The sequence below is a fragment of the Mytilus edulis genome, chromosome 10 (assembly GCF_963676685.1).
Source record: "Mytilus edulis chromosome 10, xbMytEdul2.2, whole genome shotgun sequence".
NCBI classification, from domain to species: Eukaryota; Metazoa; Mollusca; class Bivalvia; order Mytilida; family Mytilidae; genus Mytilus; species Mytilus edulis.
Genome location: NC_092353.1, coordinates 37,449,440 through 37,468,153, shown reverse-complemented (window position 1 = coordinate 37,468,153; position 18,714 = coordinate 37,449,440). Strand labels below are relative to the sequence as shown.

The 18,714-nt window shown below is 31.2% G+C and overlaps 2 protein-coding genes across 3 annotated transcripts in view; both read left to right on the top strand.

Annotated features, from left to right (window-relative positions):
- The window catches only part of LOC139491071 (potassium voltage-gated channel subfamily KQT member 1-like), a 71,060-nt gene extending 67,999 nt beyond the window's left edge, over positions 1 to 3,061 (top strand). The window contains exon 15 of the mRNA XM_071278377.1: positions 82 to 3,061. Within this exon, the coding sequence (XP_071134478.1) occupies positions 82 to 183 (102 nt within the window). The 3' untranslated portion in view covers positions 184 to 3,061. The remainder of the gene's footprint in view (positions 1 to 81) is intronic.
- Positions 3,062 to 11,489: 8,428 nt separating this feature from the next.
- Positions 11,490 to 18,131, top strand: LOC139491069 (uncharacterized). Of its 2 annotated transcripts, none has more exons than XM_071278375.1 (5): positions 11,490 to 11,700; positions 13,667 to 13,808; positions 14,583 to 14,695; positions 17,247 to 17,349; positions 17,880 to 18,131. In XM_071278375.1, exons 1-5 carry the CDS (start codon positions 11,661 to 11,663, stop codon positions 18,016 to 18,018), a joined length of 537 nt encoding a protein of 178 aa, XP_071134476.1. In that variant the 5' UTR covers positions 11,490 to 11,660; the 3' UTR covers positions 18,019 to 18,131. The 2 variants fall into 2 exon arrangements, with proteins under 2 accessions (XP_071134476.1, XP_071134477.1); XM_071278376.1 differs by having other exon boundaries at positions 11,594 to 11,700; positions 13,673 to 13,808.
- The last annotated feature ends 583 nt before the right edge of the window (positions 18,132 to 18,714 follow it).

Below are 18,714 nucleotides of genomic sequence, written 5' to 3'. Positions count from 1 at the left end.
ACAGCCTCCGGGCTCATGTTTCTTTTTGCAAGAAACAACGCTAATCCATTGTACCGATAATACATTTTTTAATCATTCCAGATTCAGAAGATGGACACAAAGATCGATCAAGTAATTTTCTTATTGAATTCCTTATTGAAATCGAAATCCGTTAACGAAAACTCAATTGAGGATGACGTATGATGTTTACAAACTTATTAGTTTACATATTCGACAAAACAGAAGGCAGTTACCTATTATGGAGAACCAGTGAAATGTGACAGTTAAAAGGAATACTAGATGGCAAATGTTGTATGTGACAACAGTACAAGTATTCACCAGTTTCAATTAATTGCCACTGTTTCATACCTCAGAAAGAAGCTTTATGTTATACAGTTGTTACAAGATTTACTGTGTGGTTGTTTTTAGCAGCTTTTATCAGTATTTGAACATGTAGTTAATTTTTTTCACATTTTATCATTGTTTTAACTCTGGATGGGTTTTTTCTATTGTTAAATGTTTCACATTTTGTAATTCTGTAGACTGTCTCGTCAGTATGTTGGATGTACCAACTGAACTTGAATTCTTGAATGATACATTTTCAGTTAAATGATGTGTCGGTATTAATACCCTGTAAAGGAAGGTAAAGTTGTATTTTGTGATCATCTCTTTATAATAACATTGCATGTATGTTTCATTATATTACGTTATTTTGATTGGCTAACAGCAATCTCTATGCGCTTCATACAAAAATGTACTTCAGTCAATTCTTTTACACCTCAATGAATTTACAAAAAGTAATTTAAGAAAGGGTAGTAATTTTCGATTAACATCCTATGACATATTCTTCACTTAGACCTGGTGAATGACCCCATAAATAAAACAAATCTGACGATCAAGTACGGCGACTGTTGTTTACCGATTCTCAAATATCGTGACGCGATTAAAAATATCGTCAGGTCAAGGTAAAACACACCTAAGAACAAAATCGCATTAACATCAAAAGGAGCGGAATCGGAGTTGTCATAATTATTCATGCAGAAAGTTTGATTTTGTTTTAAATATAAAGTAATTAACAGACCATTGCGTTTTTGACAAACATACTATTTTCGAGAACTGCAACATTAATCCTCTTTTTCATTGGTCAAATATTTTATTTTTTAGCAGTCGGCTTCGGCTTCATCTTTAGAAATCAGATAATTCAATATGTAATCAAATTTTAAAATGATATCATTTACTAAATTAATGTAATCAAAAAGAGTTACCAGTGTTTATTGGGTTGATCAAGTGTTACATTTATAGTCTCAGTCAGAAATTTATACCCGTATATATAATGTTGTTGGGTATAAATATTATAAGATAAGCAAAGAGAGGCACTTAATATGTGGATTTTATGTCCAATATGATCAGATGCTTTGTATCTTATTTAACAACATTCCATTAAAGGCCGTTGCTGGTTAATTAAAGGGTTGATATCATAGTTCATTTGATTTAATTTTTAACAAATATACCAATATAATTGAAATTTCGTCTTGTTTACAGACGATAAATTTGTTTAAGCAATATTATTTTTAAATGGGAAGAAAAACTATCTTTCATCGGCTATTGATTGTATATGATTTGTCAAATTCATGTCTTCTGTGTCTTGGTATTACATTCATGATGTACTTTGAAAATTTGGAATAAGGCTGTGATTTTCGTCAACTTCAAGGTCATTTCAAGCATGTAACATCTCTTTTAACAATTATATCATGATTTTGTTATGATTTTAGTAATAAATTTTTTTTTAAAACTACGCTTGCAACACAAAACAAGTCCGTTATATTTATCTAATAAGTTCCTGGAATAAATACAGTGTCTTTTCTTATTCAACTCTTACGGGTAGACGGTGTACCAAAAGCGTTTAAACATATAATACTACTGAAGGGAGACTGAATTACTTTTTAAAAAAAATGATTTTATCTATAGATGTACTGAACTAGTACACATTTTCGGCACGAGGCCAGTTGAGGCTCACCTCCGGATGCGGGATTTTCTCGCTGTGTTGAAGACCCATTTTAGTGGTCTTTGGTTGTTTTCGGCTCTTTGTTCGGGTTTTTGTCTTGTTGACATATTCCCCATTTCCATTATAAATTTTATTAGCAGGTGTCATAAGATTTTATCATTTTCGATATTAAGACACTCGTAATCTTAAGATAATAACGGATATGTTTTGTTTTGTATTGATCACAATGCATTCCTCATCCCTTCGAGTATGTCGTCTGGAATGAACTTACCTTTGACTTTTGACATTCTTTGAACAACATCACGGAGCCCGTTAAAAAGACAGGTACTGTTTATAGTCATCGGGCGCCTGAGATCGCCAACGGCATTCGGTTTGATTCTTGCTCTTTTGAGAATTGTTTTTGTGGATTGTTGTTTGCCGTTAATCGTTTTTTTTTTTTATCAAGGTGTAGTCTTTTTGTCTTAGACTTATAATTTTTGATTGCCACCGTAATGTTTTCTGTCGTATTAAATAATTAAATGTCTGTGTTATGAGTGAAAGAAAAACCAATTGTTATACGCCTTACAATTTGCTTTTTATCACCGTGTTTATAAGATATTTAATATATTTTATATTATATTTTCAATTTATTAATTGAAAAGTTGTCTTATCAAGTAAACGTATCCTACATTTATGTAATATATAGTCATATCTCGATTTCCTGAAATCAAAAGAATTTTTCAGCTTGGTGCATTCTTATAACGATATATAAGTCGAATGTGTTGTTTTCCGTTTCATTGTTTCATTAAATTAGTGACGTTTCTTAAGCATTTTCTATTTAGTTTATGGAAAACACAAAATTGAAATAAGATAAAGTAAAGACATAAACAGAGAGGATATGTTATAATATTGATTTGTTATAATGAAAGTTCGTAGGTACACGTTCTGAAGGCCGGAGATATGACTATATAAAGATCTTTTGTGTAATTATACATGTAACAGAAGACAATACACTCAGTACACTTTCAAACTGTACATTCCAAAACCCGACATTGTTATTGAAATGTTTTATTGAATAAAATTTGCGTTTTCTAAAAATGTTTTAAAACGTATCACAAACATAATGCATATCTGGAGGTTTTTTTTACTATAAGAAGATGAAGATGAATTACTTAAGGATACTTATCTTTGTTCGTGACTAAAAGGGGAAATTTGATATAAAACGTAGTTTGACGTTGATAACTAAACTATTTAATACATACGGAGATACAAAATAGAAAAATCGTAAAATCAGATACATTTGTAACTCAAGACCATTTTTATTCAGTAGGTTACAATATATATTACACAGACACGAGTAGTAAAAGCAAGTTCGTCTTCCTTTTCGCAAGTCCATCAGTTATATCTAACTATAGATTATTGCCAGTGCTAAGCTTAACCATAAATCAACATCATTTAGTTTCACATGGAATTTTATTGAATACGGATGGTCAGGTGAGAATTGTATTCCATTGCAAGCATGAAAAAGAATGCTTTTAAACATCCTAGCTTCACCCTCAGTATATAGGGATGGAAATCAGCTAATTTCGGTAGCATTGAAACATGTTTTTAAATGCCACCTGATTTCAACGACAGTGATTCAAAGGATCGTATTCTACTGTGTTGAGGATAGTCAGGTGAGAATTGAATTCCATTGCAAGCATGAAAAAGAATGCTTTTAAACATCCTAGCTACACCCTCAGTATATAGGGATAGAAGTCAGCTAATTTCGGTAGCATTGAAACATGTTTTTAAATGCCACCTGATTTCAACGACAGTGATTCAAAGGATCGTATTCTACTGTGTTATGGGTAAGAGTATTTTTTTATTCTGATTTTCTCTTTTCTCTTGTCTTTTTTCTAATCATAGACTAAGTAGATGCGTCGTTCATATTTATATATTAAGTGATTTTTATGTACGCAAAAGGTCTGTTGCGGCTACGTCACATTCTGACTGGTATCGTTTGTTTGCCCGATGATTTAAGATTGAACCTTTGTCATACAAAGTTGCAATTCATTCATTCATATCTTCATTCCCTCTTTACAGAGATTACATGAATGATATAATCATGAACAATAAATTAAAACATTAATAACAGACCATATAAATGATAAAGTTGTGAGCAATGCGCAATATTGACATATAAATGAAAATGATCACAAACAGTGCAAGAGCAAAAGAGTTTATATCGCGTGCTGTCGATATTACATGTGCTAGCATTATACTATATTGTTCAATTGACGATTGTATTCGGATGCAGATTTTGTTACATGGATGTAGCAAAGTCGCTTGAATGACTCTAAGTCGAAATCACTGAGCATAGTTGAAGGGTTTTTAGGCAGATTATATATAAAGATTCATCATCACATTCACTGAGTTCAACCAAGAGATCGAGACAAAAGTTTTATATTATTAAGTCCATCCAAGTGCTTTGCATATTTGATGTACACGTACAGCCAAAGCATGTACGTAAATGAACGGACGGTCGCAAATTTCACAAAAATTTGAAAACATGGTTTGGAGCGGTAGATATAAGTTTTCCGATAAACAATGCAGTGCGAATTTTAGAGCTGATTTTTAAGTACGCAAAAGGTCTGTTGCGGATACGGCACACTCTGACTAATATCGTTTGTTTCCCCGATGATTTAAGGTTGAACCTTTATCATACAAAGTTGCAATGAGGAGGTTTTTTTAAAGATTCACATTATTTGCTTTTCGACCTGCCGACATGTAAAAATTATCGTTTACAAAATCCTTAAACCATGGTTACATTGAAAATTCCCAAAGTATGCATAAATTTTCGCGCAATTTATAGGCTTTATCTTATTTGACTTGTGTTAGTGATTTCCGCCTATTTGTTAACCATTGAATATCCAGACTTATACTTTATTTTAACTTTGATGGATAGTTACCTCATTGGCAATCATACCACATTTCCTTATTTCTATTTCAATAGCCAGTCTTTGAAATTGTTTGTTTTCAATAACAGGTTTGTAGACCGTCTGAAAAACTGTGCAGCGATGTTCCATCAGTGTAAAAAAAGAACAACAAGCATCTGCCGTAGAAACTACGGTCGAAGAATATAGAGAGACAATATGTAATCATCACAAGTTTAATATCGGAGTTCCTATGTGAGATAGTGAGATGTTAAATAAATGTTTATCTATCATAGATATAACTGAGTTTTTGTTAGTTATAATTTTTTGCTTTAGGATCACCAATCGCCATTTAAAATCTTTATTAGATCTTATAATATAAGGGTAATATGGTTGTGTTTGCTTACCTGTTTAATCATCACTTCAAAAATTTTAGACGGTTCCAAAGTGTTGACCGAAGCTTTGGTACATTAACACATTTGGTAAATATTATTCTAGCTCAGTTGTTCTACTTACATAAAAGGACAAAATACTTTTTATGTTATGTGATTTCGACTCATTGTGTTGAAGAATTATAGAACACATGAATTTAAAAGTAGATGCATTCGATCAATTTAGCTGAATAATCCTCTTCATTTTTATTTGCAGTCGTGGTTCTCTTTCTTACAATTTACACTGCTCGTGTATATCTTTACTAATTTTTCTCGGAGTTCGGTTTTTTTGTTATATTACTTTTGATCCTTCGAAAGAAGTTTCATATTAGGAAACTGGTCATCTGGACATCTTTTTCTCTTACGGAAAAAATCATGTCCGGTTAAAATCTTTTTAGCAACATGATCATGAAGGATATAGGACAATATCCCTAATGCGTCTCGAAATAAGGAACTCAAAAGTCACGTGTAAACAAAAAATCTCTGTGTAGTGATATTGGACATGTTTCTTTTTCATTTCTACAAATGACTGAGCTTAACCTTTTGTGGTGATCATGAAAGTACAGGTACATAGAATAAATGTGTAAAAACTATGGAGCTATTAAATTTGTTCAAAGTATTAAATCTTCAAAGAACTTATTGTGTAAAAAAAGGGGATTTTTTACCACAAGGATCCGCATCACGAAAGGATGTTCGGGGTATGCTATTTTACGAATATGTCAATTTTTTATTTGCAGTATTTGCAGAAAATGATATTTTATGTCAATAAAAAAGTTCTTTCTACTAGGCTTAATATATCCTTGAGAATAACTAAAGTTGATGTGTTTCCCTCGGTTTTGGTTTGTAACCCGGTTTGTTTGTTTTTTTCTCAATCGATTTATGATTTTTGAACACCGGAATACTAAAATTATATGCAACTGTGAGAGGTTTAGCTAGCTATAAAAACAGGTCTTATACACCATTGTCTAGCTACATAAGAAAATACCTGTACCAAGACAGGAATATGACAGTTGTTGTCCCCATGAATTATTTCGATTCTAATAGGACAAATACGGCAATTATTTTGAATCGAAGCACTCTAGGTGGAGGCAAATATTTGCTGTTCCCATGAATAAACGCTCTATCAAATTGGCGTAAAAGAACGGAACAAACTGAATTAGTGACATGCTTAAACTATTTAGAGTTTTGGATGAATTTAAATTATAGTTTACCACTTGTCTTATATATATATAAAAAAAATAGCTTATATCACATTTAACCACATTTTAGCATCGTTTGTTTACTTTTCCTTGTTGTGATGTTTTTCTGTTCTTATATTCTTACGTCATCGTTCTATGATCTCAGGCACATCATTCATAAAAAAAAGCATAAGACGTGGGGGTACGATCGGAACAGCCCTGGCAATATATTCATATTTTACCTCGGCTGTGTACTCAAAGCATTTGAAGGACGTTATGCTAGAATTTAGAATATAACCAATATATTTCTTGATGATTTTTTTCTAAAAACAATAAAAATTCTTCAACCTTAGCAACAGCCTCAACATTGCTATGTGAAACTTCAAATTAAAAAAAAGTTATATATACTTGATTGTTATGTTGAACTAACTATATATTATCAAAATCTTTACAAATGTACTGTTATTGAGTTAATGACTTCCCAGACACTAATTCGCCGATTTTTTACATTATACAGTGATCTTACCTAGGAGAACTGTCGTTACATCTTCGGCCACCACGCAACGCAAATGCGAGGGGTTTATGGGCTCTTGGGTGTAAAACCAGATTTGTAAAGAACAAATTCAATACAAAAGATTATTTAACAATTATTGTAAATAAAAATGTTAATTAAACAAATAGGAACTCATATAAAAATTTATTAAAAAAAAGTGTCATATCTCTTTACGTTCACTGATCAGGCACGCTTTCCTGTTTTGTGTGTAATGTTTATCAATGCCACGATATGGTAAACTTAGGCAACAACCTCAGAGTTAATTGACTTGCGATCAACAAGAACAGAATGAAATGTTACTTGTCGATAATACGTTATAGCAATGCATATAAAATATGTGCAGGCAAGAGCAAGAATTAGTTTAGTATATATGCATGCATTGGTTCAATAATTTCGATAACATTGATATTTCAGAGTACGTGGGAAAAAGTACATCACAAATATCCTGAACTCCGAAGAGAAATAAAAAAAAAGAAAAGGCCCTTATCAAATGGCAAAATCAAAAGCTCAAACACATCAACGAATGGATAACAAATATCAGACTCCTGACTTGGTACATATATTTTCTTATGTAGAAAATTGTGGATTTAACCTCGTTTTATAGCTAGCTACACCCCTTACTTGTATGACTATCGCATACAATTTCATAATATTGACAACAATGTGTGAACAAAACAAACATACATTTTGTGGAGAGTTGTCTCATTGGCAATCATACTACATCTTCTTTTTGATATATATATAAAAGGTACAAATGTCAACATGTAGACAAAGTAAATTATCAAAACTTAAAGACAATAATACCATAATTTACCAAACAACAATAACGGAATGACGGGATTTATAAGTCGAGACCCACGTCATGTGTATAAACAAACGTTAAAAGGCATATAGAAAAAGAACATGGAAAGAGGAAGGCGTGTTTGTTTTTTTAATTTATCATGTGTTCACATGTGTGATAAAACTATTCATTTACAGTTGTTAAATTTGTTCTTTAAGACATTTACATTAACAGTTATAAATAATAAATAAATCCTTTAAATAAAAGATTTTCTTTTAAAAAAAAAGTTAATATTCAATTCTTTTAGAGTAAAAGTTACGCATTTAAGTGAATATAGTTGTAACATGTTTAACTTTTTAGTCAAATTCTAATTTTCATATGACTTGTAGGACCAGTTTAATATTGTTATGGGCTTATGTGTATTTCTAGCAGTATGCATCTGATCATCTTAACAATTTTTGTTCATCTATCGTTTTCACTCTGTACAGGCCTTCTTCTTTTTATGTCCCACCTACGATAGCAGAAGGGTATTATGTTTTCTGCTCTGTGCGTCCGTTCGTTTATCCGTCCGTCCGTTCGTTCGTCCGTCTGTCCCGCTTTAGGTTACAGTTTTTGGTCATGGTAGTTTTTTGGTGAAGTTGAAGTTCAATCAATTTGAAACTTAGTACACATGTTCCCTATGATATGATCTTTCTGATTTAATGCCAAATTAAGAGTTTTTACCCCAATATCACGGTCCAATGAACATAGAAAATGATAGTGCGAGTGGGGCATTCATGTACTGTGGACACATTCATGGTTTCTTTTGGGGTTTTTTTTACTGACTTTAAAATACTTATATTTTTTTTCTTTTCGATTGGCTTTGTGAAGAAATCTTTCTTTTAGAAGCACATTTTGAATTACATCTAGGCTTATTTTTCATGGATTTACTACAATTTTGTAACATGTATAAATTTAACATGTCATACCAAACTTATTATCAAATGGTATTTTTGAAATACATATCACAATCATTCCCAATTTTTCAATAACAAAACGTTCATACATTCAGTTTCAAAAGTACCTCGTCCATTGTAGATTCTTTATTTCACATAGTATTGGATCCAATTACTCTTACGTGTTTTATAAACTTTGCTTTCCCGAGGGTTTTTTCGTCAATTTGTTTTTGTAAACATTTCATTTTTTATTACTAATTGAAACAACTTTGTTTATAAAAACTTGAATGAAACGTGATATCTGAAAGCAGGCATAAGGAATAAAATTCTTGTACTCTCCTAAATACGGAATTAATTTCGTTTTAACTTGTATGAACTTTTAAACGCTTGATGATCTTTCCGAAAGATAAATCAAGCTACAGTCGGTATCATATCATCTAAACCCATAGATAGATTTCAAAATCTCTTCTTATTTCCTAATTCTGTTTTGTGGTCAATCTGAGTTGCATGATAAAATAATTATAGTTTCTTTACTTGTTCTTCTCTACAATAATCAAGGCCAACAATATATGTTTTCTATCAGCTCACATTGACATAATTTTGTCATGAGACAGTGACCTCATCTGCGTATTTTCAAGATTTACCCCGAGCATTAGGTTATAAGGAACGACTGTAATACTTTTATCTATCGATTCGATAAACCATATATAACAAATGTGGTGCACACTTCATAGACAGAATTTTTTTTACAGTCATTCCTTAATTCACCTACACTGAATATCAACTAAGGATTTTCTTATCCCAGGCATAGATTACCTTAGCCGTATTTGGTACAACTTTTTGGAATTTCGGATCCTCAATGCTTTTCAACTTTGTACTTGTTTGGCTTTAAAATATCTTGATATAAGCGTCACTGACGGGTCTTATGTAGACAAAACTCGCGTCTGGTGTACTAAATTATAATTCTGGTTAGCTTTGATAACTATTTACACCACTGGGTAGATGCCACTGCTAGTGGACGTTTCGTCCCCGAAGGTGTAACAAGCCCAGTAGTCAACACTTCGGTGTTGACATGAATATCAATAATGTGGTCATTTTTATAGATTTCCTGTTTACAAAAGTTTGAATTTTCGAAAAACTAAGGATTTTTTTTATCCCAGGCATACCTTAGCCGTATTTGGCACATTTTTTTGGAATTTTGGATCCTCAATGCTCTTTAACTGTATACTTGTTTGGCTTTATGAATATATTGATATGAGCGTCACTGATGAGTCTTATATGGACACCTATAAATTTAGAAAAAAATTATCCAAAAAGATAAGAGAATAACAGGAATGACAAGCTTCATATAATCAATACTTAACATCACTATTATCAATATAAATAATGAGTTTCATTTGTATTTTTAAAGAGAAAACTATGAAATTAGCTATAATATTAAAATTATGCAATAAAAGACATGTTCATAAAAGATCAAGACCATCCCCTTCCTGAAAATAGACTGTCCCACATATTCACATAATAATTAAAATTGTTTAAAGTGCCTAAAACTCCTAACATAAGACATATTCAGAGTCATATTCTTATTGTGTGTAGTAAGAACCTTAACAGTTTAACGTTTGTCAGAGGCTTTCGAAGATACTGTCACACTCTTATCCTTATATATATATAGTTTTGTTCTTTTTTGTTATTTTTTTTTCTCTTTAGAAATTCACCTTTTAATAACTTTTCCCTTTTCTCTATTAACTTCAAAGTTATATAAATTACTTTTGTTGCAATACACATGATACAATGAGATAAAACCACACTATTTATCATGTGGTCAGTGATTAACAGCTGGTCACTGGCATCAACATATGATTTACATATTAGACCTTTCTAAATGCCTATATATTTAGATTAATTACCATATGCTTTTATTTAGATAAAGTCATTATCAATTTACTCCCTATTGTGATATGATAATGATTTTTGATTTTTTACAAACTGTGCAGAATAATACTTACTTCAAAATTATGTGATAAAAAAATATCTTAAAAAAACACTGTTAGTCTGTTGTGCTACCTTAACAAAACTCCTTTTGTTTTGTTGCTTTTGTTTAAAACATTTTTTCCATATCATAAGAGACGAAGACAAAAATTGATAAAATAGAATTCGTTCTTATGCATACGATTTTTGTGAAATCATAAGAATTCATACATATTGTCTTTTTCTATTTAAATCTCCTGTTTAGGGATCTTAAACGAGATTGTTTTGTAATATCAATCAATTTGTAAGGCACAAATCTGCAAAATGTTAGAAGCAGTTAAACAACCGTTATTTAGTTTGGACCAAAAAAAAACACACAGACAAGTATGTAAGTACGACCTTCAAAACTATTTATCGAATTCTTGCTAAATACTTAATTCTTTACTAAACACAGTAATTCATAAATGTTAGGGCTATATCAGGCATAGATAATATATTTGGCTATGAACTTGTCAAGGCCTGGAAAAAAACAATTGAGAAAAATACCTTTTTTTTTAATTTTTAGAAAAATCATGACAAATTAATTAACATGATATCAAATTAAAACATTGTTGTCAGTAATTTCAAGCAAGATAGGCTTTATTGGAAAACCTTGGTATTTAGACAAAATTGACAAAGTAGATAAAAAAAAACGTGCAGGCATTTATAATAATAACACCGTGTTTACTATACAATAATAAAAAAGTGAACACATAAACATTAAGCTGTGAATTATCTCAATAAGTATTGTACTTTATATTATGTAATTAACAGATCATAATTCGTCAATTATTTCTATTAATATCGTGCTTATTATGCGCTCACATATATAAATAAGTGACATTTTTATATTCAGCACAACACATTTACATCAAATTTGTTTCGACTAGTACAACTATGTTTGCCTTAGTACTCGTTCTCGTCGGTTTTGCCTCGGGTAAGTTAAATCTTTTTCTAAGTACTAATATTTGATTGCAAACAATAATTTATATTTTCTGCATTGTTAATAATTTTTATGGCAACAATATCATATCACCACGTATTTGTGTTAGTTTTTACATAATATACTCAACCTTAGTTCTGTATCTTTCATCACTTAATAGATATAGGAAGATGTGGTATGAGTGCCAATGAGACAACTCTCCATTAAATAACAATTTTTAAGAGTAAAGCATTATAGGTCAATATACGGCCTTCAACACGGAGTCTTGGCTCACACCGCACAACAAGCTTTAAAATTACTAGTGTAAAACCATTCGAACGGAAAACCCAACGGTCTAATCTATATAAAAAAGGCTTGTTTTATAATTTCTAAATGACTTGCTAGCCTGTGAAATAACGAAGAATGCTGGACTAAACGGAGTAATATGCATATAACAATCTGAATTTCATGTAAAATAACAGTGGTAAAAAGCTTTATTTGAGTCAAATTCAAATAAACTAGGTTTTTTTACTTGCACACCAAGTGCCGATTGTGATTTCGTATTGAAGATCTGTTAATATTTCAAAATATGATAAATAAAAGGAAAAGTTAAATAAAGACGTAACAAAATCAGTCCAGTAACAAGTAAATAAACTCATCATAAATACCAGGACTACATTTTGTATATACGCCAGACGTGCGTTTCGTCTACAAAAGACTCATCAGTGACGCTCGAATCCAAAAAAGTTTAAAAAGCCAAATAAAGTACGAAGTTGAAGAGCATTGAAGACCAAATTTCCTAAATGTTTTGCCAAATCCAGCTAAGGTAATCTATGCCTGAGGTAGAAAAGCCTAAGTATTTCAAAAATTTTAAATTTTGTTAACAGTTAATTTATAAATATAACCATATCAATGATAATTCATGTCAGCACAAAAAGTGCTGAGCACTGGGCTGGTGATACCCTCGGGAAAATAAATCTCCACCAGCAGTGGCATCTACCCAGTGGTTGTAAATAAACTCATCATAGATACCAGGACTAAATTAAATTTTGTGTATACGCCAGACGCGCGTTTCGTCTACAAAAGACTCATCAGTGACGATCGAATCCAAAAAAGTTTTTAAAGGCCAAATAAAGTACGAAGTTGAAAAGCATTGAGGACCAAATGTCCTAAAAGTTTTGCCGAATCCAGCTAAGGTAATCTATGCCTGAGGTAGAAAAGCCTTTGTATTTCAAAAATTCAAAATTTTGTAAACAATTTATAAGTATAACCATATCAATGATAATTCATGTCAGCACATAAAGTTGGCTGGTAATACCCTCGGGAAAATAAATCTCCACCAGCAGTGGCATCGACCCAGTGGTTGTATATAAACTCATCATAGATACCAGGATTTGTATATACGCCAGACGCGCGTTTCGTCTACAAAAGACTCTTAAAACATATCATTTATATGCTCTTTTTCTATAAACTGTTGATAGAATGTCCAATGTCTCGTAATAACAGGGTTATAGTTATTGGTCACATTTGGCACAACTTTTTAATTTGTGGGGTTAAATGCCCTATTACATCTTTTATGATAAAGCCTCCCTAGTATTTTGATTCGAGAGTCACTGAAGAGTTTGCTATTAACCATACGAGTCTCATGTAGCAAAACATAAGCCTGGTATTCTTGATGAGTTTTTACATTGTGAGCATGTCAGATAATTTATAAACATATATCGTCTTAAAAAATCCATTATTAAAAAGTTATCGAATTTTCTAATATGATTGATCAGTGTTTAAAGCCGATTTCAGTACTATATTTTGCTATTTCGTTGCGGTTAGTTTATATTGGTGGAGGAAACGGGCGTGACCTGAGAGAAAACCTGACAATTCAAATCAATTAAGATGAATGAGGCGAGCAAAACTAGCCCTTGCGGTTTTCCACCTCATAACCTCAATGGTTATAGTCTAGTGAATTCTCAAAACATTATTATAGTTTCAGGTACATCATCGGATGTTCCAAGAGAATGCTATCCATTGTTTAGTTGTTCTAACAGATTTCTAGATATTGGAAACTTCTTCTATGATGGCGATACTTTAAAAGATGTCAGCGAAGAAACAGTTGACGAGCTATGTCAGTATGTGTACATTTCTGTCATTAAATAGTTAAAATACAGTCTCGATATCCCAATATAATGAGTTTGAATCCCAGCGAAGGATGAATACAACTTTGCTTTTAAATATATAAATATTGCAAGATCTGGTCACAAATTGCTAACCATTGGTATGTAAAGAAACTTATGTAACTTTGGTGATTGAGACCAGGACTAAAACGTTGTTGTTTTTTTGTGGGTTTTTTTCAAGGTTGACTAAATGTTAACCTGCGTGTTTAAACTTTAAATAAAGCATTTCATTGATAGTTAAAAAGAGCAACTAAAATATGTATTTTGTCAATAATAGATTTTCGTTCTGTGAATAACACTTGAGAATGTTGAAATTGTAATATAAACATGAGTGCAAAATCGTATCTTAACTTCAGATAAAACAGTATTAGTTTAAAGCAATAAATTTTAGAATATGTGTGGCATACGTCAATGAACAAACAATCAAACAACAATAAGAATTGAGCACAAGGTTAGCATAGTATTATAGTTTTTAATAGCAGTCAGATACGGAGGTAAAAGATAACAATAACTGTGTGACCACTAATTTTCAAGAACGAATTTTGTTCGTGAGTATGACAATAAGGCAAATGTGTCAAACCTTTTAAGAAAATCGCGGAAAACAATATATCCGTAAATACGGATAGAAATGGATAAACCAGAAATGAAGTATCCATAAGTTGATTTACAGAATCATTGCGCTGTCATATTCTATAGATTTATACTCTAATATTGTATGTTGCATTGCAGACATATGAAGTCAAAATTGGTTTGTAAGGAGGCAGAGAAGTGTAAAGAGATGCATTTTGTTACTGATATGATGGCTGAAATAGAAACAGCTGTTTGTGTTCAGTATAAAAAATGTGTGTATATCATTTGCATAAGATGATTGAATATTGGGGTTTGTTTTTCGTGTGTTTAATTTTCGCTTTTTTCTCGCTGGCTAAATAAACGCCAACACTGACTCCGCTTAAATTTACCTGTATTATCCAAGATAAATCAAAACATTTAAGTACATTATACAGCTAAAATAATGTCTTTTATGTTGTTAAACAGATTTAATGAATGCGCTTACTTAAATAAATTTTGCCAATTTTCACAATTTTTGCTCTAATAACTGTTGCTTAGGCCGAGATGCAATTCAATGCTTTTAAAAGATCAAACGTAAAATCTCTTTTTACATAATAATTAAAATGGCTACTCATTGTGTCGTACCTTTTGACAACACAGCTATAAGATGTTAATCAGTGACGAGCTATTGTATTGAAAAGTATCATAATCTAAGCAATAAGCATTTAATTAAGAATAACAACACCAAAAATCACTTTCACACGTATATATCTGCATTGATCTAAACCTTCAGTTATAGCATGCCACAATGTCCATGATTTACGTTCCTCTTAAGTTCTCTAAATTATCTATTTATTCAAACATTTTCTTTTAACATGTCGTTTTGTGTGATTTCAGTTTTGTTTTATAATAACAACGAATCTTTGTATTCAATCATTGACATTTATATGTTCATGTTATGGTCGATGCACAGCACACGTGCCGTCAAAGATAATAAAATTTTACATACAACTTTTGCTAGTTGAATTTTAATCGAAATTATAAATGTATCTCTTTTTTAACTTTAATATTTAGTGTGTTATATGCTTTGACTTCATGTATATATACTACTGTATATGTACTTTTTGTCGCGTGTACTTATTTTCGCGCAATCGGTATTGCCGATTAATTCGCGTGTATTTAATTTCGCTGATGTGCCGTTAATATCAAAATATAAATAACGGAATAATAGAACAAAACAGTAGCAAAGAGATTATTCTCCGATTAACTTGTAGTTACACAATAAAACTATCAGATCTGTATCGATCACAGGTGTTGTTTTAACAGTTTGATAATAATAATAATAATAAATTCTTTATTAAACGAAGGTAACTCATTTAACATACAATTGTTAATCTCACACAAGGCCTTCACATATTTAAATAAATAATTAATATAACAATCAATGCATATAGAACAATAATCAAATGATATGTACACAATTACAAATATATATATATATATATATATATATATATATACAAGCATGAAAACAGACTGTAGAACTAGCATGGCAAGAATGTCCTAACAAAAGTTTGTCTACTCATTTTGTTTCATGATAAAGAGATTAGCACATTTCATCTTAAAGCTTTCTATATATCTTAAATCCTTTATATCATTTGGCAAATTATTCCAAATGATTAGACCAGAATATTGAAAAGTCTTTTTGAAGTATTCAGACTTTGGCCTTGTATATGAAGATGTCCAGATGTTGTTGACCTAAGAGAATAACTATATAGATCACTGCATGTAAGATAATCTGGCGCTAGTCCATTCATACATTTAAACATTAAAATGGCTTGAAAATATTTTATCCGAGTAAAAACGGTCATCCAATTAAGTTCTTTAAACATTGATATTGATGGTTAATCAAAAGGCTTATTCAAAATTAATCTTGCTATGCGCTTTTATAGTTTATGAATCCGCTCAATGTTGCAACTTGCGGTAAAACCCCATATGGTGCAACAATAAATAGTTTCACAGTTTAAATGAGGTCATGTTAAGGGAAACCAGGTGAACGTTGTAAATTCCAGAGAATATTATTGGTTTTGAAGGTTTTACATTTATTTAAGCTGCATTTGTATTCGCGTGTATTTATTTTTGCGGAAGTATACTTACAGAGAAATTCGTAAAAATAAGTACACCGCAAAAAAAGGACATATACAGTATTTCGTATTGAGGAAAAATGTTCATGTCTGTTTGATACGATCCAAATATTGAATAGAGAGAAAATTTATTATCTGAATAGAATTTCGACCCTTAAAGCTGAAATGTGAAAACAAGTCTTTTCTTAAGAATAGTAATATAATAAACATCCAATTGGAGAAGTGTAAATCCGCTAAGAATGAAAAGTTATGAGTACTAAGCAATCTGTTTAAGATAAGTTTGAGAGAAAATTCTATGTTAAGTCTTTTATGAAATTCTCTTTTATCATATAAAATAGAGATGTGATATGTTTGCTTTAAGTGACCAAATGACAGAACTTACCACTACAGGTCACCGTACGGCCATCAACAAAGATAAAAGCTCGTATCGTATAGATATTTATATAAAGTCCTGAATTCTAACATATCTATTCAATCTTTTTTGTCAAATTCTCTTGTTCAGTGAAACGTCGAACAGTTGCCTGGTGTTTGACTGTTGCATTACGTTGCACATGTAGGAATTATAAAGACTGAAGTTAATCTCACAAGGATATGCCTCGGTATTATGTTTTATCATCCGTTCGACTATATTTTCAACAAGACATTATAAAGCATCTAGCAATTAGTTAATTCTACACATATAATAATTTGAAAATTTCAGACATTCAAAGTTTAACAACATGCTACAATGAACCAGAGTTCAGATCTAAATTCGTGGAATGTGTCCAAGATTCTTTTAAATTCACTAATCCATCTACTTGTGGGTAAGTTTTACTTCAGGCAGTATATTAGTGTTTTCTATCAACATTATTCGATCAAATTTGTATTTTAACCATTCTTTTTATAGAATTTTATACCATTGGTCATCTATTTTTAAATGATATTTTTGTGGTCGATAATTTTTCTTTCGATTTTAAAAATGCTTTAGGATCCGTTATTTTCCTTTTTTATTATAACACTGGTCTATCTTTGTTATAAAGTTAGTTTTTTTTTAAGATTTACGTCCGCTAGCGTGAATATTCTTGTGGAGGTTATCAATGTTAAGGATGGTAATATGTCAAAACCAAAGAGGAATCCTTGATAATTTGAAACAGTACGATATTCATTGTGGAGTTCGTGTCTCTTCTACTGAGATTAAATTTATTTTAACTTATACGAAAATCAAACGAAATCGAAATCAAAAGTAATCTGCAAATTTGATATTTATAATTTTCTATCATTTGTGACTGCAAGACAAACCCATAAGACCATGATTCATTATATGATACTGGAAATTCTTAATTTTGAATTACAGATTTGTGGACCAACTGAAAAGATGTGCCTCCATGTTTCAGCACTGTAGAGCAAGGCAACACGCATTTGTTGTTGAAACCATGCTCAGAAAATATGGGACAACACTATGCAATCTTCACAAATTCAATGTTGGAGCTTGATTTCAGCTCACTCGTAAAACTAAGATGAATATTTATCTACCATAAATAATTAAAAAAAATATGTAACACCGAGATCTTTGTCAACGAATTAATTAGTAAACTATCTTAGTTGATTTATCATGTTTGCTTATGTTGATTCCCTTCTCATAATCAAGTATTAAATACAAGTGCAAATATAATCTGCCTTTGCTACCGTTATACACTTTGAAATACAATTGTAATTTATTCTTGTGGTGTGACTCGTCGGTCAGATGAACATGCCAGATAGACAGGCATGTACACCTTTCAATTGTATATGATTGACATACTACTGGTACATGTAGTATCCGGGAAACAGTCCAACTTAAAATATGAAAATCGTCAAATGAACCAAGTAAAATAACAAACATACTGAATTCAGTGGAAAATTCAAAACATTGAGTCCCTAATCAAATGGCAAAACAAAAATCGTACACACATTATACGTATGTTTAGCAATTGTCATTTTCCTGATTTGGTACAGTCATTTTCTTGTGTTGAAAATGGCGAAAATGAGTTCAAGCTCAGATGATATCTACCAGTCGGATATGTACACCTTACAATCATTCATTTCACCAAATACAGTTGATCCATTTGTACACCTTACAATCATGCACTCCTTGCAATCATTCCTTACACCAAATATAGCTGCTTATATTATCTGAGATAAGGACTTGA

Excerpts from the sequence above, each read along its gene's own strand:
- LOC139491069 (XM_071278375.1), top strand. The coding sequence starts at position 11,661 with ATGTTTGCCTTAGTACTCGTTCTCGTCGGTTTTGCCTCGG. Across the intron at positions 11,701-13,666 it reads TCTCGTCGGTTTTGCCTCGG|TTTCAGGTACATCATCGGAT; the intron begins GTAAGTTAAATC and ends ACATTATTATAG. Across the intron at positions 14,696-17,246 it reads TTGTGTTCAGTATAAAAAAT|ACATTCAAAGTTTAACAACA; the intron begins GTGTGTATATCA and ends TGAAAATTTCAG.